At 38.6% G+C, this 19,784-nt stretch overlaps 2 protein-coding genes across 2 annotated transcripts in view; both read left to right on the top strand.

Moving 5' to 3' along the window:
* LOC101874605 (mannose receptor C-type 1) overlaps positions 1-5,622 on the top strand; it is a 56,008-nt gene extending 50,386 nt beyond the window's left edge. Inside the window, exons 27-30 of the mRNA XM_005152958.4 lie at positions 366-482; positions 2,372-2,539; positions 4,689-4,742; positions 5,077-5,622. Coding sequence (XP_005153015.1) covers positions 366-482; positions 2,372-2,539; positions 4,689-4,742; positions 5,077-5,327 — 590 coding nt within the window. The 3' untranslated portion in view covers positions 5,328-5,622. The remainder of the gene's footprint in view (positions 1-365; positions 483-2,371; positions 2,540-4,688; positions 4,743-5,076) is intronic.
* A 5,099-nt stretch (positions 5,623-10,721) lies between these two features.
* Positions 10,722-19,784, top strand: part of LOC101874771 (macrophage mannose receptor 1) — a 30,551-nt gene continuing 21,488 nt past the window's right edge. Inside the window, exons 1-9 of the mRNA XM_031052539.2 lie at positions 10,722-10,791; positions 12,492-12,890; positions 13,913-14,086; positions 15,171-15,335; positions 15,659-15,775; positions 16,318-16,461; positions 17,830-18,012; positions 18,192-18,346; positions 19,169-19,282. Of these exons, the coding sequence (XP_030908399.2) occupies positions 10,731-10,791; positions 12,492-12,890; positions 13,913-14,086; positions 15,171-15,335; positions 15,659-15,775; positions 16,318-16,461; positions 17,830-18,012; positions 18,192-18,346; positions 19,169-19,282 (1,512 nt within the window). The 5' untranslated portion in view covers positions 10,722-10,730. The remainder of the gene's footprint in view (positions 10,792-12,491; positions 12,891-13,912; positions 14,087-15,170; positions 15,336-15,658; positions 15,776-16,317; positions 16,462-17,829; positions 18,013-18,191; positions 18,347-19,168; positions 19,283-19,784) is intronic.

Genomic DNA, 19,784 nt, shown 5'->3' with positions numbered 1-19,784 from the left:
GTTTTGTTTTTGCTTGGTTTTAATAGTAACACATCAGTAGAAATTTATGCTGATTACAATGTTGGCCTGTTGTATTTTGCCTGGTATCATTGTTTAGTTATGTTGCTATTTCCCAGTGGATGAGGAAACAAACAAACTGTTAGTGTGTTGCCATGGAAATGATAAGAAATACATCAGCAACAATGCTAAAGTCCTTCATAAGATATTATCCAAAGTTAGTTTTTGTTTTGAACTTCAAACTCAGTTTGGAATTTGGCACAGATAATCAGTGGCAAAATTAGACTGACATTTGACAGGACAATGAGAATGCTTTGTGCTAGAAAACTTGTATCTCCAGGAGATTATTCTTTTTCTGTGTCTTTCAGGTGCCTCTTTGGTATCAGTTGAAGATGCAGCTGAAGCCAACTTTCTGACATACACCATTGAACCGCTTGAAGGGAAAACATCAACTTTTTGGACAGGAATGTACAGAAATGTAGATGGTAATTTCTTTACATTTGACATCATTTTGCTTGATAAATAACAGTTACAAGCTGTTTGACCTGGGAGTTGAAAACTTCACATTATACTTCTGTAACTCATAGTGAAATCAGGAAAGTTACTGTATTATCATCATAGGGGAAGCTGGTGAATGGTAATCAAGCAATAAACAGTAATATATAATAGAAAGACCAGGTATGGAACTTTCATCTTAAGGCAAGAAGAATCTTACAACAAAGTAATGTGCAAATGTGCATATAACACAGTACAGACAGGACTGTGTTTGGAGTTGAGATGAAGTTTGGGTCTTCTCAGATGTGGAAGGGGCCCTAGCTTGATGTACTTGTCATTGAGATACTTCAGTTTTTGAGCTAGAGAGCAGTGTGTCTAATATCACCTCTAGTCTTTAGAATGACCATCCTGGAATGACCCATGATCCATCTTTAGTTACAGCAGGCCCTCAAAACAGCTTCACATTTAAGGTGGAATTGTTTGCATCTTTGAAATTGTTTATCACAAGCTTTTCTATTTTCTGCTTCACTGTAACGAAGGTAAGGTAAGAGAGAACAGGCAATAAGGTGCTTTAATTAAATCTTAAATTTGCTGATTATTGCTTTTTTCAATAATACACTTAGTGTTCAGTAAAAATCTATATTTATGATAGACTAAAAGTTGCTTTGGTCTTGTGCTGCTCAGACTAAAAGCTCAGATGTCAAAGACAAGACTGCAGAATTATTCAGGTGACTTGGTGTGCAGTTTTCTTGAGTTTTGGAGGTTTTTTTTTACAGCTTCCTGCTCAGCCATTTCAATGACAAACTAGCTGGGGAGAAGATAAGTATTCGAATACATTACTCAAATCTTAACCAGGAAAGGGGAGTTTTCAGCAGAAGAGGAAGAATTTGAAGAGAGCAGTGATTTAGAAGCATAACCCATAAGGAAAAGCTAAGGTTTACTCATGTGGTTAATGAACACATAAAATGTGGTTTAAAGTCATGCAAGGGTGGGTACAGAACAACACAGTTCTTAGACTGATCATAAAAGAGTTGCTTCAGCAAGTAGGTGCCATGGTATTATTAGATAATGATTATAGTGATTTCAGCATAACTGCATAACTAAATTTCATATCTTTGGAAAAATTATATCCAGACACCATGTCCTGTTTAAAAAAAAAAAAAGCAAAATGTGAAGAATTTCATCAGAAAACAAAACACAGCTTTCGTGCCGAGTCTAAGAATTTGCTTGTTTGAGTACAATTTAAGAGTCACAAGGGGTAAATTTGTTCTAAATAAATAGCACTATTAAAAGAAAGAAAGAAAAAAAAGGAACAGGAAGGAAGAGACAGAAAGTCCAGGCACCGCTGAACAACAGTGATCACAAGATTCCTGAAGCGAATCTTTCAAAAGGAAAATCGTGTGAGTAAAGTCAGTGGGAAGGAGCAGAAACTAAAAACCAAATGGAATAAAATTGTATTTAGAAAAACTTCCGTGCAGGCTTTGAAAAGAGTAATAAAAAACCTCCCTTCAAATTACTGAAATAAAGGGCTTTCTTGTGAAGATAAATTATATTTTACATCAGTTATTTTTATAAACTGAGTAAATAATTGACACTGCACCATGGCAATATATTGTCAGAGATACTTCTTTAAACTGTATTGCCTTTGTAACATCATAATCCAGATTGGCCTGCCATTTTCCAAAAACTGTTGATATATCATTTGGATAAAAATGTAGGGGCAACATGATGTGTCAGACCAGAAATTTAAATAGTCTAGTGACCTGTCTTCAAGAGAGGCCACATGTAGATTTCTCAGGAAGGCAATAAATGTGGAGAGAGTGTCAAGATGGAAATAAATACTATCATGATTTTACATATTCAATGTTTTTCCAATTAGGGGAATGGCTGTGGCTAGACAACACTGCAGTGAATTTTGTCAACTGGAATGCAGGAGAGCCTTCCCCTCAACAAAACGAGCACTGTGTTGAAATGTATGCGAACTCTGGGTACTGGAATAATTTCTATTGTTCTTCCTATAGAGGCTATGTCTGTAAAAAGCCAAAAAGTAAGTGCTACATTTATGAATTTGTTTTATGCATGGAGTACGCTCCTTGTGTGCTTGCATTGGTAGATGGCTGATGTACTCAGTGCATTTTAGCTGGGTGTTTTGAGGTTTTATAAATGCTGAGGGATGCATGCCAATAAAAAAACAGAATAACTTTGAAAGTACAAGTTCTGACCAGTGCTTAACCCCCTTCAGAACTGGCTTAAAAGACTGTTTTCCTATCTTAACTGTACCTAGTGTATACACTTACTAAGTTTGCCTGTTCTATATTGATAATTGTTGAGTAATCACAATGTTAGTACTGTGCCTTGCACACAAATTTGTCTCATCTATTTGAAAATACATTCCGTGGGTATACTCTTGGCTCAGTCCTTTGTTTATTTCCCTCTGGCAGTCTCATGTGCCTGCATTTTCTGAATATGAAGTAGTTTCTGTGAATTAAGTATTTTTGAATTGTAAGTTAATGAACAGTTTTGAACCTTTTGTCTCTGTGTTCTCTTTTTTTTGAGAAGATAAATTAATGAAAAGCAGAGCAAATGCTAAACCAAAACTGTCCTGAAATAATAGAGTGTGCAGATTTTTGACTGTAAGGATGTCTAGTGCATATGAGTTCCTAATCATTTCTTCCAGCATGTATTGCAGTATCAAAACCTCTTACTAATATTTACTGAGAAGAGTGAAATGCCTGTAGTAGCTGAAATATGCCCACTTCCTCTACATACCAGAAATGAAATTCTGCTTTTCTTTCTATAAATTTGTTCTCATGCAAAATTATTCTTACTTACTCAGATGCTTGTAATGATGACTATATCTTCTACGGGAAATACTGCAGAACTGTCAGATACAGCCATCTGTATGATTCAGTCTAGTTGCTTGTGTTTTTACATTGCAATTGACAAACAAGAAGGCACTTTATTTTCATTCTCTATCCAGAAAACTTTTCTCTCATTCAGTTAATTTATTTTTCAGGATTAGCTTCAGCCATTTTAGCCTCCTGAACTGGAATGCCATGGAGTCAGCCAAATACCAGTGTCAATGCAAGGACTAGACAGTTGCTTATTCAAGAACAGGGCACGGTTGAGTCCTATACGGTTGTAGAAATACAGCTTGGCTTGACACAGTTTTGTAAAGCTGTGATAATGCTCCATTTGCAGAATTGAAAAAAACCCCAACAACCCACCCAACTAAATGGCTATAGGCTAATAAATTAGGTGTTAAAAATATGATTTTACTTAGTTGCACTTGCCATGGCTTATATTTCTTGTTTTCTGAAGAGGCTGTTAATGCAAAACTGTGATTGAAGCCTTCCAATAGAATAGATGTAATTTTGTGTCCTATTTATTGAGGTATTTTTAAGACAGTAATCTGAAATTTGGTAGCTGGTCTCTTTTATAAATAATCTAATTTATTCTGTAAGTAAGGAGGTATTCTAAATAACTGTTCAGTAGTTCAACAGGTGCTGGTTGGCTGTGCTGGAGATAGTAACTAGGTATATTTTAGGGGGAGGGGAACCTCAATCCATCCCAGTTCATCAGTTTGATGCCAGTGTCAGCAATAGCTGCCCTGAGCCTGGAGAGTGATGTCAGATTCTTCCAGCAAGCCAGATTTCATGGTCCAGATATTAAATTTTAAGTGAGCTACACACATTTTAGTTTGGATGTGATATGTGCTAAGACACTTCGGAGTCTGTGAGTGATTTCAATTGCCTATGTAGGTATGCCATGAAAGTCTCTTGGCAAACTAGATCTATTTTACTTGCTACGTTTTTATAAAATAACAAGTACTGCATTTGTAATTATACTGAAGATTATGTTTGATCATCTTTGTCCTGAAGATGCTGTGTAGATTTTCTTGTGGTTTTATAATGATGCCCATCTCCATGGAACAATTTGGTGATTCTTCTTTTATGCTAGTGTATATAAATAGCTACATAGGAGACCAGAATATGGTAGACTATGGTGCTGTGCCTTTTGATAGGCCAGATATAGCTCTGCTTGGACTAAAACTAGGTGTTTTCAGTATGTAATGGTGTGTATTTATCTGAATATGATTTTCAGTATTTTCCAAATGTAGCAATAAAAAATAATATAGAAATAAAACCCAGAATAAAATAATAACATAATTCTTTTCCAATGTTTCAAAATGCCAGCAATTGAAATGCCACCAGCAGCTGAAGTACCACCAGCTGAAATGCCTACAAAGGGTAAGAATATTGTCTTTCAAGCAGCAAAAATCTTATGTAAGATCATAAACAGAACAAATCATATTCTGTGTTATGTCTTCGACATTTTCTGATGTATCTATTTCCTAAGAGTGTAGGATAAAATATCCTCCATTCAGTGCCCAAACACAGATTTAAAAATAATAATTTGTGATGTATGCAGTGTTAATATTAAAAATCAATTACTTTGCCTCTCATTATTTTGAAACAAATTGAATGCTTTTGCTTAAAGGATCATACTTTCTAAAGAAATTGTTTCCAGTAATTATATAAAGAGTATGGGGTGTCCTCTTGATTTCTTTGTATTTTTTTTCAGCAATGACGAAGGACAAGAAGACTACTGCTTTGAACCACAGTAAAACAGGAATTGTAGTTATTGTTGTCATCCTCATCCTAGTTGGAAGTGGCCTTGCAGGTTATCTCTTCTACAAAAGAAGGAAGAATCGCTTGTCAACAAATGACAGCTTTGAGAACAATTTGTATTTTAATAGTGATGTTGTTCCTGGAACTAGTGACACAAAGGATCTTGTGACCAACATAGAACGGAATGAACATGCGACACTTTAATGTAATGAAATGAAATGCAATGTAATATGTAATGTAAAATGTAATGTAATAAAATGTGCCTTGTTTTAATAAAATTATGCAACTAGATTTAAGCCAAAGCCATTTTCTCATGTGCAAATAGTGTAGTAGCCAGTTGCAGTGTGTGCGTAATGTTATTTACAGCAGTTACTTTATTTTGTAACCATTGTATAATAATGTGTAAGATTTCAGATATCCTGATCTGGTGGCTGACACTGGTGAATGTGGGTCTTAAGGAAAGACATAATATTGACTAGTTATTAAATGGAACAATAGAAATGGATGCAATAAAGGAAGTAAAATGTAGACAGATCCACTTGAGAAGGCTCTCAAGATTTGAAGTTTCTGCAGCAGATTTATTTCCAACCATGCTAATGTACAGATTCTCCATGCTATTCAACGAACATCTCTAATTCTACCATATTTCAAGCATTGCTAGGGACTCAACTACAGGGGTAGTTACTGGATGGCAATTTGTGTTTAGGCACATCTTCTTTGAACCACATACAGAAAAAATCCTTTTCTGATATAATTTCAGTTCCCACAATTGCACACGTCACAGAGAACCAAGTAGGCAGTTCTTGTAGTTTCTTTATTCTAGAATTTAATCAGGTAAAATCTGGGGACAAGCTGCTGAAGTGGAAAGTGTGGTTGGTGTTAGCTGCCAGTGTCCTGGCTGCCTGCATGTCAATTAGTCTGGGGGAAGTAATGAAGGTGATGGTAAAACTTCTTTCTTTACAGGTCAGTTACTGAGGAGAGGGAGGAACATTACCTCTATGTGTTTGGAACTTTTACAGGAGTGCTGGACAGCTGTTAGGGTGATCACACATCGGTACTGTTCTCCTGCAGCCTCTCAATGCACAGCATAAGTTTGTGGAGTGTATGCAGAAGTCAAGCATAATTTATCTTTACCATTGTATTAGTTGCTACTGATTTTATTTCCTTTCTAAAATGGTTGGATCAGTTACCAGTTATGGAAATTTAGACTTCCCAAAGTGGAGTTAATATTCATCTTTATATGTCTTACAAGATGCAAATCATGCATGACTCCTCACTTGCATACAAAGGTTTACAATGGTTTCAGATTTTGTTCTGTGAAACAAACAGTAACTAGCTTTGACTTTTTAAACTTTTTTTTTCATTTTATAGTCTTGTCTATATAAGACTGTAACATAATAAAATTAAAAAGGAGATGTTACAACTGGGTAGATTTTCCATCTGAAGTTGTGATTAAGTAACATATTGACCATATTTTCCTGAACCAGTCCCAGGATTGTCTGTTTAAAACCAAGACAAAAACATCAGCTCAGTGATTTAGTAAAAATCTCAAATTATATATACATGTGGGTAAGATGGGGCAATTTGTGCTCGAGCTCCTTTTCCCTGGCTCTGCTCCCTTTCACTCAGTTACTTCCTTGCCTCTGTCCCTTCCACCATTTCCATTTTTAATTCACAGTTCTTTGAGCATATCTTTTCAAGGAGTAGTAGCTCTAATGGTTCTTCATGCCACCTGATGTGACTTAATGTGCCAGAAACCACCAAATTACCTGGTTAATATAAGGATGATGTTTCAGTTATATGGAGAAGTGGTGCTGCCTAGCAAGGTATGTGAAAGGGAGGGTGGAAGGTCAGGAGTCCCTGGTTGGAATCCCAGCCTCATTGTGCAAACAGCAAAGAGGTGCAGTCTCTATCTGAAGGAAGCTCAGTCCTGTTATGGGGCTCTGCACAATCTTGAGGCACTATGCCTCAGATACTGTCTGGTATATCTATATAGCTAAACAGTGTCATGGAGAATCCAGCTACTGGAGCCTGGATAGTTCTGAACTTACCCAGTTACACTGCCTGAAATCCAACATCATCCTTGAATTGAAAAGAATTAAAATGCGGTGCTAGTTACTAGCTGGCAGTAGGGGAAGCTGCTTCTGTGAAATCCCACATCTATTCTGCTCTCCTGTGTGAATGGGTATGGAAAAAACAGAGGAAGTACCAAATCAGAAGGTCTGCTCCAATTTGCTTGGTCTGCTTATTATAGAAAGAGTGTGAATGAGTAAGACTTGAAAGATTTTCAGAAGAGGAGGAAAGTTAAGCTGCATGGTTTACTGCTCCCCTACTGCAATACAATGGAATTTCAATTCCCATTGAAATGAGCAAATATGGCAGCGATGGCACTTAGAGCACAGGAAATCCTTAGAGTTCCATGTAGTGAGTTGAAGATGAGGGCTGATTGAAGGCAGAGAAATGAACAAACTTGAACACTTTAAATAATACCTATATTTTAATATAACATTAAATCAAAGGCTTTTACCTAGGGACTTGTAATTATACAGGACTTTTTAGTTTGTTTTTTTTTTTTTGTTTCGTTTTGTCAGTGATGGCAACTCATTTATTAGACTGTCTGAATGCAGGGTCCAGTCCCAGGTTTTTATATCATCATTCCTTTGGTCATGCTTGTGACAAAACTGATCATGCAATTGCAAGAAGAATTGAGAGAGTACTTTCTGAAATGGTATTCTCTTTCCATCCTCTCATGTTATTTACATCTTTCCTGGACTGGAGTCTTGTGTGATTGTTTTACCAAACATCATTTGGTGATCTGACATTATGTTCTCTTTTCCTGCTGCTAAACTGCAGTGTTACTGACAAGTGAATGAGTACATTAAGAATGTTTTGAAGCCTGGGCTGGGGAAATCATTCCTGTTGCTCTATTTGACTGAAAAAGAACAGTGTGTCTTCTTGGAAATGATTCATATTCATATGGATGAAACATAATTTGTTATTTAAAGTATTCTGATCCTTCACCAACTCTTTCAGCCATTTTCTACTACTGTTATTCCTGTAGGGATAGGACAGCTGCTTTAGAACCATCTTCTTGCTCTTATGGCCTCTTGCTTTGTCTCCTGAGCAGATGCTGCTACTTAGAGGAGGTGTCAGGCTGCATGTTGCATAAATATATATTCACAGAGGAATCACAGAGGAACTGGGATCTTGCTTTTTTGAAATATTCTTGCTGTAAGAACAAGGTAAATAATTTCTTGAGAAATAAGATGAAATTTACATGATAGAAAAGTAAAGTTAATTTTTAACTGTTCACTAATATTTCATATCCATAATCCTCTGATTCTGCCAGGATTTCTTATGTTTGATCTTGGCAGTTTAGACAATAAAGAATTTCTTCCTAATAGCTAATCTTAATCCACCCTCTTTCAGTTTAGAGCCATGTCCTATTACTACTTGCTCTTATATGTTTAACTTCTCTAGGGAAGCATCTGGTTGAACCTGGATGAACTCACCCATGCATTTCTGTGGGCAGCTCAGGAATGACTTGATGGCAATATTTGGTAGTGCATAAAGGTTTGTATCTTTGCACATTTGTACATTTCTGGGTACCCTTGTGTTTAATTTTCATTTCCCCTTTTCTTCAGAAGAGCTCGAGCTTCAGAGGAAAGGTGGTGAATCTGCACACTGTGAGTGTAACTTCCTGCCTGGGAGCAGAGATTGCTGAAGGAACAATGCTGACTCAACACAAAATCCGGCAGCCTTTCTTCCTTGCTACTTCTAAAACGTCAGGCTGTGCCTTGCCAAGTGGAGACGCTGGAGTGCATCTTTGCAATCTTCTGATTTTCTTTCCCACTCTGGGCTATGATGGGGTCTGCTCAGGCAAGCATACAAACACTGAGGTGAAGCTGACCTTTTTATGCTTTACTGTTTTTCAGCCTGTCTCAGCAGATTGTCACTCACAGTCCTTCACCAAACACTGACCTTTCTTCAGAATAGAACTAGTTTCCTTTTCCCTGTTGTAATTCCACTTGCCTCACAGTAGCTTTGGAGATGCTGAGATGTTGTGTACAGCAGAACCACAAGACATTACATTTCTCCTGCCTAAAGAAATAAAAATACTTTTTCCATCTGCACATCTGGAGCTCCTGAACAAGGAAGCAAGGACAGTTGGAAATTTGAGGTTGCAGAGCTAAGCATTCCTATGCTGGGGAGTACCAGAATGCTTTACTTCAGACTCAGTACAGCCATCTTTGCATATGCATCATAGTTTACTGAGTAATTAACCATCTGCTGCCTTCTGGAGGCAGCTTTCTCTCTTTTCTCACTTACTTCAGGTGTCAGTGTCCTTTTCAGGCTCGCATTCTTTCCACGTTTTTGGTCTAGCTGTACCTGCTGGCCCTCAGGTCCTACTATTTTCCCTCACTGTTGTAACTTTTTCTGCTCTAATTCCTTGTTTACCTTTTCAGAGTCATCTACATCTCAGCCAGAACAATAGAAGCAGGATCCCACACCTTCTTGTAGGTGTCCAGGGCTTTCATTGCCTGGAACAGCTGCAGTTCTCAGGGAAAGACCCTATAAATTACTTGCTGCAAATACAATATTGGGGAAGTTACTCCAAACTAGCCTCTCCTAAAGATACAGGAACAGAAATTTTTCAAAGGCCACAAGCAAAAAGGGATGCAAACATTCCACAAGAGTGCCTTTTCTCTTCCCTACCCTCTATGTCTAATTCTTTTACCTATCATGAAGGAGAGAGCTTTTTCAAACTAACTATCTGAATTCTGTCAGAATGCCTGAAGAGTGTGCACTTTAAGGATGCAAATTTTCACAGACCAGTGGGGTGAAAAAGGTGGCAGCATTCCATATTCCTCTCTAGTAATAGTTGAAAATCCACTGTTTTCCAGTTACAGGTTCTCTTCTTCCTAGAAATGTGTGGTTTCTTTTTGGAGTTTCTTCGGTTGTTGCTGTCAGTTTGGGTTCAGTGCTCCTGCATATAGCCAAGAATGGAGCAAAAGAAGGGAGAGGTGCCTCCTGAAGAAGACAGGCCCTATTTTCTCCAGTTTTTCTCTTTTCTGTAGAACTGCAGATATGGGAAATTCTGTTTCTCTCTGATTCTAACCTGCAGGTACTTGATTTGCATGGTGTCACAGCCAAGTTTTCACAGTACTGCATGGCACTGTGACTTTTTTCATCATTTATTGCTACAGACAAACCTTCCTCTTCTTTTTTCCTTTTTCCTTTATTTCTGGTGAAGAGACATTCACGCCACCTTTTCGTAAAAATTATGATCCTGAATTGTAAGGTACATCTCCAAAAATTCTCACTAAAATGTTTTCTCTTAGATCTCGTATTTTTATGGAAGACAAAAATTTTATACAATAGAGAAACTATCTTAGAAAGAAAAGTTTATTCATTAATGTATTATTTCAAAATTACTCATGTGACATGATACAGTTCCCTGTTTCCTTATTTGCATCTCAGAACTTCCCTGCATCTGTTGGGTCTTAAAAACAAGAAAGGGTGATTCACTGCAGGAGGGTTTTCTTGCAAGGCACAGAGTTGGTCTTAGCATCAGATTGACGTGAAGGGGGGGTCAAGCGTTTGGCCATGGCTGTCTACCTGCTCCTGACATTTCTCTTTTCCTTTTGTACAGCTCTTCAAATGTCCGGTAAGTGTTTGTTTTCTGCTGAATATGAAGGTTTGCAAGTTTTTTTCTCATGCTTTCCTGATGTCCCTGCTTGGTGAACAGAGAGTTTAGATCTAGTTACAGCATGTCATTTGAAACAGTTTTATTGAACTCTTAAATTTAGTGGTGTCTGTATTGGCATTCTGTTTCCTTAAACCAGCTTTCAAGGTAGTGCACAAATGAAACAAGCCAAGAGATGTGGGCATAGTCTAGACAGTACTGATCCCTGAAAATCAGCCAGCTGAATCCAGACAAAAGTCAATCTGGAATTACTCCACTGGTGGTTAGAACAGCTCAGAGGTACAGGGCAGCATCCTCTCAGCATGCATGGAGCCACTGGCTGATGTGTGCTTTGAGTTTCTTAGTTCATATAGACTATGGCATACTGATTGTTTTATATTGGAATTCAGTTTTTCCAAGCTGAAGTCTTTAGGATGAACCTTAAAAGCTTCAGTCTGTTATATTTCAGATACTCCTGCTGCTGCTCAGAAAACAAATGATGGTGTGTCTGCAGCTCTTTCCCACAGGAGCCTCCCAGCTAGAGAAATGAGGGAGTCCAGTGCTATCTCTTGAATGGCAGCAGGGACTTGCCAATACTGATCTAATCTACTACAGGAGAATTTCTTTGTATATTTTTGGGTCAGCCCATGCTGACACTTACCCATCCTCTGCTAACCTTGTCAAGAACCACCGCAGCAGGACAGCTGTGCCAGGGCAAGTGCCATCTGCCTTGTTCAGGTCTGCAGCCTCTCAGACAAACATCATCAAGGCTGTTCAACTACTCCCTGGCAGATTGGGCATATGGGGGGGGGAGGGGGAGGGGGTAGTTATGAAGACCCATGTAACTATTCCATCCCTGGCAAGAAACCTTGGGTATCAGTAAAGCTCAGTGGCATAGTGGAGAGAGTTGGATGATGTTGCTATCACTTAAATGTTGCTAAGGTGAGCTGCAAAAATGGTCAGGACTCAGAACAAGCTGAAGTTATGTCCCTTTTTTGAAGCTGATCTTAAGAAACAAAATGCTGTTGTGCAGTGTCTCACATTTCTATTTACAAACGTAGCTATTAATGGCACTTGGGGTACTTAGCTTAACTGTGTTCAAAACTGAACTGATGATGCTGCAAGTTGTAGCTTCCCTCCTGAGAAACTCGCAAGTTGAACTTTGTGAAGAAACAACTTTTTGCACAGTTGCTAAAAATTGCAAAAGTAATTAACCAAAACCTAAGAATACACCCTTTGCTTGATGAGCTGAAAACCACAGTCATTCTAGACCAAATATTCTGGAGTGAATTTTGAGTATGTAAATGATTTTTAATAGCTCTAAAAAAAAAAAGGTCCTTTTACTTGCAGAATTAAAGCCTGTTTAATGTGCTGTGTGGTGGTGGAAGAGCTCATTAAATTTAATAAAAGTAATTTTTGAATGGTGCTTTAAGAACAATGTGCTTTAAGGAGGGATGTGAAGAAGGGATTTCTATTGAAAGAAATGTATTTTCAGCTTCTGCATTGCTTGCATCTTAAGAACATATTGATGAATATCCTTCATACTGATTGATTAACCTCCTTGATTTATTTTTCTGTGGACTTTATACATTAATTCTTTTGTCGTAGCAGACTGTCAAATAGCAAGTAACTGATCTACAAAATCTTTCTTCAGATGTTTGCTTCCTCATTTTATTTTATAGAGAGTGGGATATTTTCATTCTATAATGAAGATAGCAAGCTCTGTGCCCAAGCTCAAAACTCTAGCTCGGTCATAACTACTACTTGTGATGAGCACAATGAGTTTCAACAGTTCAGGTGGATCTCTGCCAAGCAGCTGCTGAGCGTGGGGCTCAAGCTGTGCCTGGGAGTGCTGTCCAAGGATGAAGAGGCTGCCATCACGTTGGAATCCTGCAACAGTACAAATGAGCTCCAGTGGTGGGAATGTAGAAATGACATGATCGCAACCTATGGCAAGGATTTATTTTTCAACTATGGCAAAGGGAAAGGGAAGAAAATTAGGTTGTCCAATGGATTAGGCAAAGGGAGCATGTGGAAAATCTATGCAACTGCAGACAGCATGTGCTCTCAGCGTTATGAGGGTGAGTACTGAAAATTAATCTCTATTTCTAGGTAATTTGACTGCCCCTATTTGCAAAGCATTCCACCTCCTGCTTGCCATGCAGCAATACTTTTCTTACAGTGACACCAGAAGCAGAGCTAACTACAAATAGGTTGTAGAAAAGCAGCAAATATGACTGTATTTATTTCTGCATAATCTGGAAAGTGCAATTCTTCCAAGTGATAGAATAAAACGATGAAGGTCTATAATATAATCATAATGGAGAATGGGAAATTTATTTGTCCAGCAAAAGCAGGAGAAAACCTATGACTATTTCAAAATATGTCTGATCGATTTGTCTTATACTTAAATATTTATTTTTTTCTATTACTTGGTTTTCCTTTTCATGCATTATTACACCCCTGGGGGTGTTTAGAGTGTGCCTCCAGGCCTGAGTGTTCAACCTCTTTTCTGCTGTGACACTGGTAGGGTGTGAAGTTAAATAACAAGGGTTGAAAATTTGGCTGTGACCTACAATGGTTCCAGCTGGAGTGAAGTTTGCATGGTTTTGTTAGATAGCAGGAAATTAAACTGCATAGAGATGGGAGGGTTTCTCCCCAGCAAGGACACTTACAAATTTAAGATACAGATTCTTTTCTTGAAGAATAATAAAAATATCTCCTTTCAAGCCTCTTCAACCATATAGGGGAAAAATACAAAACAAAAGAGCCTTAAATATCCAAGGACAGTAGTATGTATGCAGTGGGAGAAGCTGGGTCTAGAGCACCTCTGATACTGTAGTCCAGATAGCAGTGAAAAAAAAATAGATAGAAACTGTTCTGAGGGTAAATTAAGTGTTGTTTGAGAGTCTTAATTCTGAGTATCTTTCCATAATCACACCTAATTGGCACAGCAGCCTGGGAAGGCTTTGTGGTAATGAAGTACTCATGAGCTGAGCTCTTGTACAGCTCAGCTGTGTCCATGGAGAGCTGCTTATGAACAGACACTGTGCTGAATATCTGACACCAACTGACTACTATTGACCTATTGTTCTCTCTGTAGATATCTATACACTGGGGGGAAATGCCTTTGGCGCACCTTGCGTGTTCCCTTTTAAGCTCCATGGTAAATGGTACACTGAGTGCATCCCCCGGAGTGACGATGCAGGCTCTCTCTGGTGTGCAACTTCTCCAGACTTTGATAAAGACCATTTGTTTGGAAACTGTCCACTAAAAGGTAATTTATTCATAAAGATTTCAGGAAAGTCATTAAACAAAGTTTTCATCCACTCTCATGGTCAAAATCTCCTTGGGATGTGGAATCTGAACAGAGCCTTGGGTGACAAGTCCCTGTGTTGAGGTGTCCCTGGCCATAGAAGGGGGATTGGAACTTGATGATCTTAAGGTCCTTTCCAAACCTAACTGTTCCATGATTCTATGATTAGCATTGGGCAGTGAGCTAGATTCTACTAGCCTCATTCACTGGTGGGTTGAGCAATAACAAAATGAGGTATCTGCTCTTCACTCTCACTGTTTCTCCAGCAGAGATGAGGAGTGATCCTACAGTGTTTCTGAGACTGGTACATATAGGGAATATTCCAAGAGTGGTGACTGGGACTGATGGAAAAATGAAGAGAAAGTGCTAGGACTAGGGAGAAGAAAGGCAAATGAAAGGCAGAAAGAAGTGCAATGAATGGGGAATGTGAGATACAGGGAAGCAGGAGATGATGGTGTATTGGAGGATGGAAAACAGGAGGGCTGAAGTGAATGGAAGGATGCAGGATAGGGGCAGTGGCCTTTACCTGCTTCCAGCGCTCCAGTGCTCCTTATGCCTACAAATCATCCAACAGACCTTTCCAATATTCCCAGCACAAGTTCCTTAGTCCTCACCCCTACTTTACATCTGATTGGTAATGATAATTTCTGTCATGTTGGGAAGTGTTGAAGAGCATAAAAGGGGTCCCAAGGTCAGAAATGGGTTTGGAGATTTTCTGCATTGGGAGTAAAGAAATGCATGTGTACAGCTAGAATATATCAGTGAGTGGGTTAATGTGGACTGAACTGTGAGACAAACAGATGAGTTATATACATAAAAAAGAACAATGTTAATGAAGAAAAATTAGGTTTGTAAGGAGGAAGAATGCCTCGTGATTAATGTATTATTAATATTGAACAGACTAAGTATATTTAAGTGGGGCAAACTATATGTAGAAGAGTAGCAAATCATAAGATTGTATAGATTTAGTCTGCAATGAAGATTTTATTTTCTAAGTTGGCAAGTATGATTATCTTTGTCAAACAGCTGTTGTCATGTTTTATAGATGCCATCCACAACAACCTTTGGAAAACAAATCCTGTCACAGGAACTCACTATCAGATAAACTCAGAGTCACTTTTGACATGGTACCAAGCAAGAAAAAGCTGCCAGCAGCAGAATGCAGAATTATTAAGTATCACAGATGTTCGTGAAGAAATGTATTTATTAGGTAAAGTAAAAAACCCAGAACATCATCAAACAAGTGAGTTAATATATATGTTTAAAATGTAGATCATCTTCAAGAGCCTTAACATGGATACTTATATTTGCCTTGTGAAAATAGGCCTTAAAAAAGCTTGTCCCTTTCTCACAAAAAAAAAAAAAAAAGGATTAAAATAGTGGAAAAATGTAACCTATATTAAAGAAAAAAGATATCTACAAGGGCACGTTTTGGTTTTCCATGCTTTAAAATTTTATTTCAAGTTTTAGTGAATAACTTACAAATTCATAGACATTTAATAACTTTACTGATTGTTTCTTTTGGCCATTTAGGGCTCACTAGTGACCTGAGTGTCAATGCAAAGCTCTGGACTGGTCTTTTCCGTGCACTTGACAGTGGCTGGCGATGGACGGGGGGCAGTCCTTTCAGATACCTAAACTGGGCTCCAGGTAAGTGCACTTTCCTGAAAAGATGATCAGCGTCTGGGTCAAAATTCTCTTCCCCATATTATTTTCTTAAGATCTAAGTCACCGTCTCACACGTTGCTGTATTATGCATTTTCATAATAGTTGCTGTGACTACAAGGAAGTACTCCTTATACTGAGCACTCCTGTGGAACTAAAAAACACATTCCATGTCTTGTGTTCCACTGTAAAAGATGCTGAGTTGCTTGCTATACTGTCACCCCATAAGTAATTGTATCTTATATGAGCTTCTATAAAACTCTTTCTGTCTGCTGTCATGCTTCAAATACACTGAATTTCTTCTTCAACAGTGCATGGGAGAAGAGTGGCCAGTCTCATGTTTTAAGTGCCAACCCTCTCACCCATCCCATTGGTGTTCCTTTGTTGCCTCTCTAGTGAATTATCACTCTAAAGAATAATTCACTAGTGGCTTTGCAACTGCAAAAGACTTGTGTGTTTCCTCCTTTGATAAGGAGAAAATTTTCAGTGTTAACACTGAAAATGTGTTCCGTGTCTCTTTCCTAAAGGAAATCCCGCTGTGGAATCTGGAAAAATATGTGGGACCTTCCAAGGTAGGAATGGCAAATGGGAAAACCAGGTGTGTGAGCGGAAACTGGGATATATCTGCCAAAAGAGAAACTCCTCCTTGGATTCCTCCACTGTTGCCTCAGGTATGTTTATCAAAAAACAAGGCTATTTTGTAGTCAGTGAGAAATACTGGGGAGATATCATATATGCAGTAATAATATATTGTCAAAACAAAAGGATTACACTTGTTGACCTGGGTCAAACACTGAGAAGAGTTTCATTTTCTCATTTTGAAGGTGATATCTAGATATTGTTCATCATTTTGAAAGGATCCAAGGGAACTAAAGAAGGCAGCATTATATGTCTGGTCATGTTGTCCAGATCACAAGATACTAATGAATATCCTGTACTCTGAAAAACACAGTAATGATGTGTCCTGCCAAAAGATGTGAGCCAGAGTTCACACTCCCCTCTCTGACCCATTTTTTTTTCTATTCTGAAAGGAAATATTCAGAATATGGGGCTGGCGCCTTTTCCCAGTTGAGTTCCTTCTCCACCTGAGGCAGACTAGGTCTTATCTGTGTGAAGAAAAGTGTGCAATTACCTCACCTGGGAATTCCCAGCCTGAAAACCAGCTCTACAGTAACTCTTTCAACTACATGTATGCTAATATATAAGATTATTCTCTGGCTCAGGGTATGAATGGCATATCATAGCTGGTGTCCTGTACATTCTGGCTGCATACAGAGAGCTCACTGGGAATGGTTTCTGACCCATGGTAACCTCCAAACCATGCCTGAATGTTGTTCAGGGCAATGCAAGTTGGTGCCAGTCAAAACTGTTTCGCAGGGGCACTGAACAATGTAGTTGATCACATGCCAACATTGGGTGCACATGCTGCACTCTTCGGTTTGCTATGTAGGTGCAGATCATGTGAACCTTCAAAGCTATGGAGCATAGCTTTGCTGGCCACGTTAATTTCACACCAAGAAATAGCTTCTGAATGAAGCGTATGGCATTTTTGTGCAGCTGGGATTTCTGACTCGTCTACTATAACATAAACATGTTTGGGGCCTCTGATATATAGCTTGGGCTGTGCAGGAGCTCCAACTGTCCCCTGAGCACCTGATATTTCCAGAAAGTAATACAAAATCTCCCAAATTCAGTAAGATACGTTCCCTATGTAGGAAAAGGCACCTTCTTTTGTAAAATATGATTGTACCCAGTGCCACACAGAAGGAGATTTAACAGGGAGCTGTGTCCTGAAAGTTTGCATGCTAAATTACTTAGCATTTATTTAATTCTGGAAAAGTTTTTTTCATTTGCTTCCAGTACAATTGGGGTGGAAAACTCTGTTTTGTATTCTTTGTGATTCTCAGACTTTTGCTTCTCTCCTCTGCCAGTATGTGTTCCAATATTTCAAATTCAAGTCAGTACAAGTGATTTTCTTTTGGATTAAAAGAAAACAGTTAATGGGACCACTCATTAATTGTTTGAAATAATCTTTTTAGGTGACTTAAAGCCTTTTAAGTGCCCCAGAGACTGGGTGGCCTATGCAGGTCATTGCTATAGAATTTACAGAACACCCAAAATATGGAAAGAAGCCCAGTCTTCCTGTAGAAAAGAAGATGGAGAGCTGGCGAGTATTCACAATGTTGAGGAGTACAGTTTTACAGTGTCTCAGCTTGGGTACAGTAAGTATTTTATCTGGCATTACACTGTTACTATTATTCTTTTGAACATTGTATCATTGTAACCATAACCTTAGATGTTTGTTGTGTTTTTTTAAATATCCTTGGTCAAAAGTGGGCATGAGGTGTGATTGTTCCATTTTAAGATCTGCCCATACCTACAATTACCTTTGTGTTCCCAGAGCAGGAGGATGAACTGTGGATTGGTCTAAATGACCTCAGGGTTCAAATGTATTTTGAATGGAGTGATGGGACACCTGTGACTTATACCAAATGGCATCATGGAGAGCCAACCCACACACTGAATGAGGCAGACTGCATCGTTATGAAGGGAGAGGTAAAAATCCCTCTCCCATTTTCATGCTTTTTTCAATCCTTTGTGCCCTCTCAAAGGAAAACATGACAAAAAATTTGGACAAAAGTTAAAAAGGACAGGGGTTTAGACGCTTTTTATGAACTTGATTTAATTCAGGATATCTTAGGATGGAGGGAGACTGACGACCAGATGGAGGAAGGTGTATGGTGAAACACCAGAAGCAGTGTGCTGCTTTGAGACTCAGTCTGCTCTACAATAAATCCCCCATCTGAAACTGGGTGAAGTAATTCATCATCCACATTCAACATGGCTGATTATAGCTGTATAGTATGGTTCTTGGAGCAAGGACTTCCTTGTTTCCCCTAAGACACCTAAAATATAGGTTTATTAGGGCTACCTTGGAGTCTCATATTACTGGAGGCACAAAAAATTAGGTACAAAAAAAATTATCCTGCTTTATATCATCATAAAATGACATGATACTATGGAAAAAGACTCAATGCATTTTATATATTTCATGCTTATCTGAGCCAGCATTTCCTTTCTATTGTCATTTAGTATGATGGTGAGAATAGAGTGGAACAGCATGTTTCCCTCCTGTTCACATCGGCCACTGAATCTTTAATGCATGTAACCCTCATTCTCACACCTCTGAGAAAATGTGGCCCTTGCTTTCTTTATTGTGTCCCTTGTTTTGAAGTTTTGGAGAACAAGGCAAGGAAGAGAGCTGAAATGGCCTCAGCCAGTCAGAGAGGGATTCATTCTGAGGATGGTGATTATTTTGTTGGATCTGTATTTCTCTAGATTTCACTTCTCTTTGTGTTTTCTTCTTACCATGCTCAGGATGGATCTTGGGCTGACAGTGCTTGTGAAAAGAAACTCGGCTATGTCTGTAAAAGAAAACCTTTGGCAGAACAAGCAGGAGAAGAGGAGGTTACTCACCCAGGTTGCCAGAAAGTAAGTGTAAAACAAAAGCAGTGAAAGGTTGTTTCTTCTTACATTCACTCCCATGATGGTATGATGAAGTCAATTCTTGGTGGAACCCTAGAAAACTGCTGTTTTTTTTTTACTGATACTTCTTAGACTAATGGGGAAAATTTGTCTTAATTTAATAACAAAGTAGATTGATTTTTTTTTTCCATTCCTTTACATGAGGTTTTTTTTTTTTTTTTCCCATTCACTTACATGAGCACTCCCCTCAGCTCTCTCCTAGTGCAGAAGTGATCACTACATCCATAAAAGCCTCTCTCTGCAGATCATGTCAGTATTTTTTCATGCTGTAGCCCACTGGTCTTGGGTTGCATGCTGCATTCTTTGGTTCAACCAATCCACCACAGGGGGAAGGAATATGTGGGCTGACTTTTGTTGCAGATTGTTCGTAGCCTACAGGTACAGCTATTCTTGCACAATGAGAAGGCAGAGTAGGCTTTACACAAGAGGCTGCAAAGTGTCTGTGACC

This window comes from Melopsittacus undulatus, chromosome 1, assembly GCF_012275295.1.
Source record: "Melopsittacus undulatus isolate bMelUnd1 chromosome 1, bMelUnd1.mat.Z, whole genome shotgun sequence".
Lineage (NCBI taxonomy): Eukaryota > Metazoa > Chordata > Aves > Psittaciformes > Psittaculidae > Melopsittacus > Melopsittacus undulatus.
Note: the sequence above shows the minus strand (reverse complement) of the source record. Positions and strands in the feature narration are given on the sequence as shown.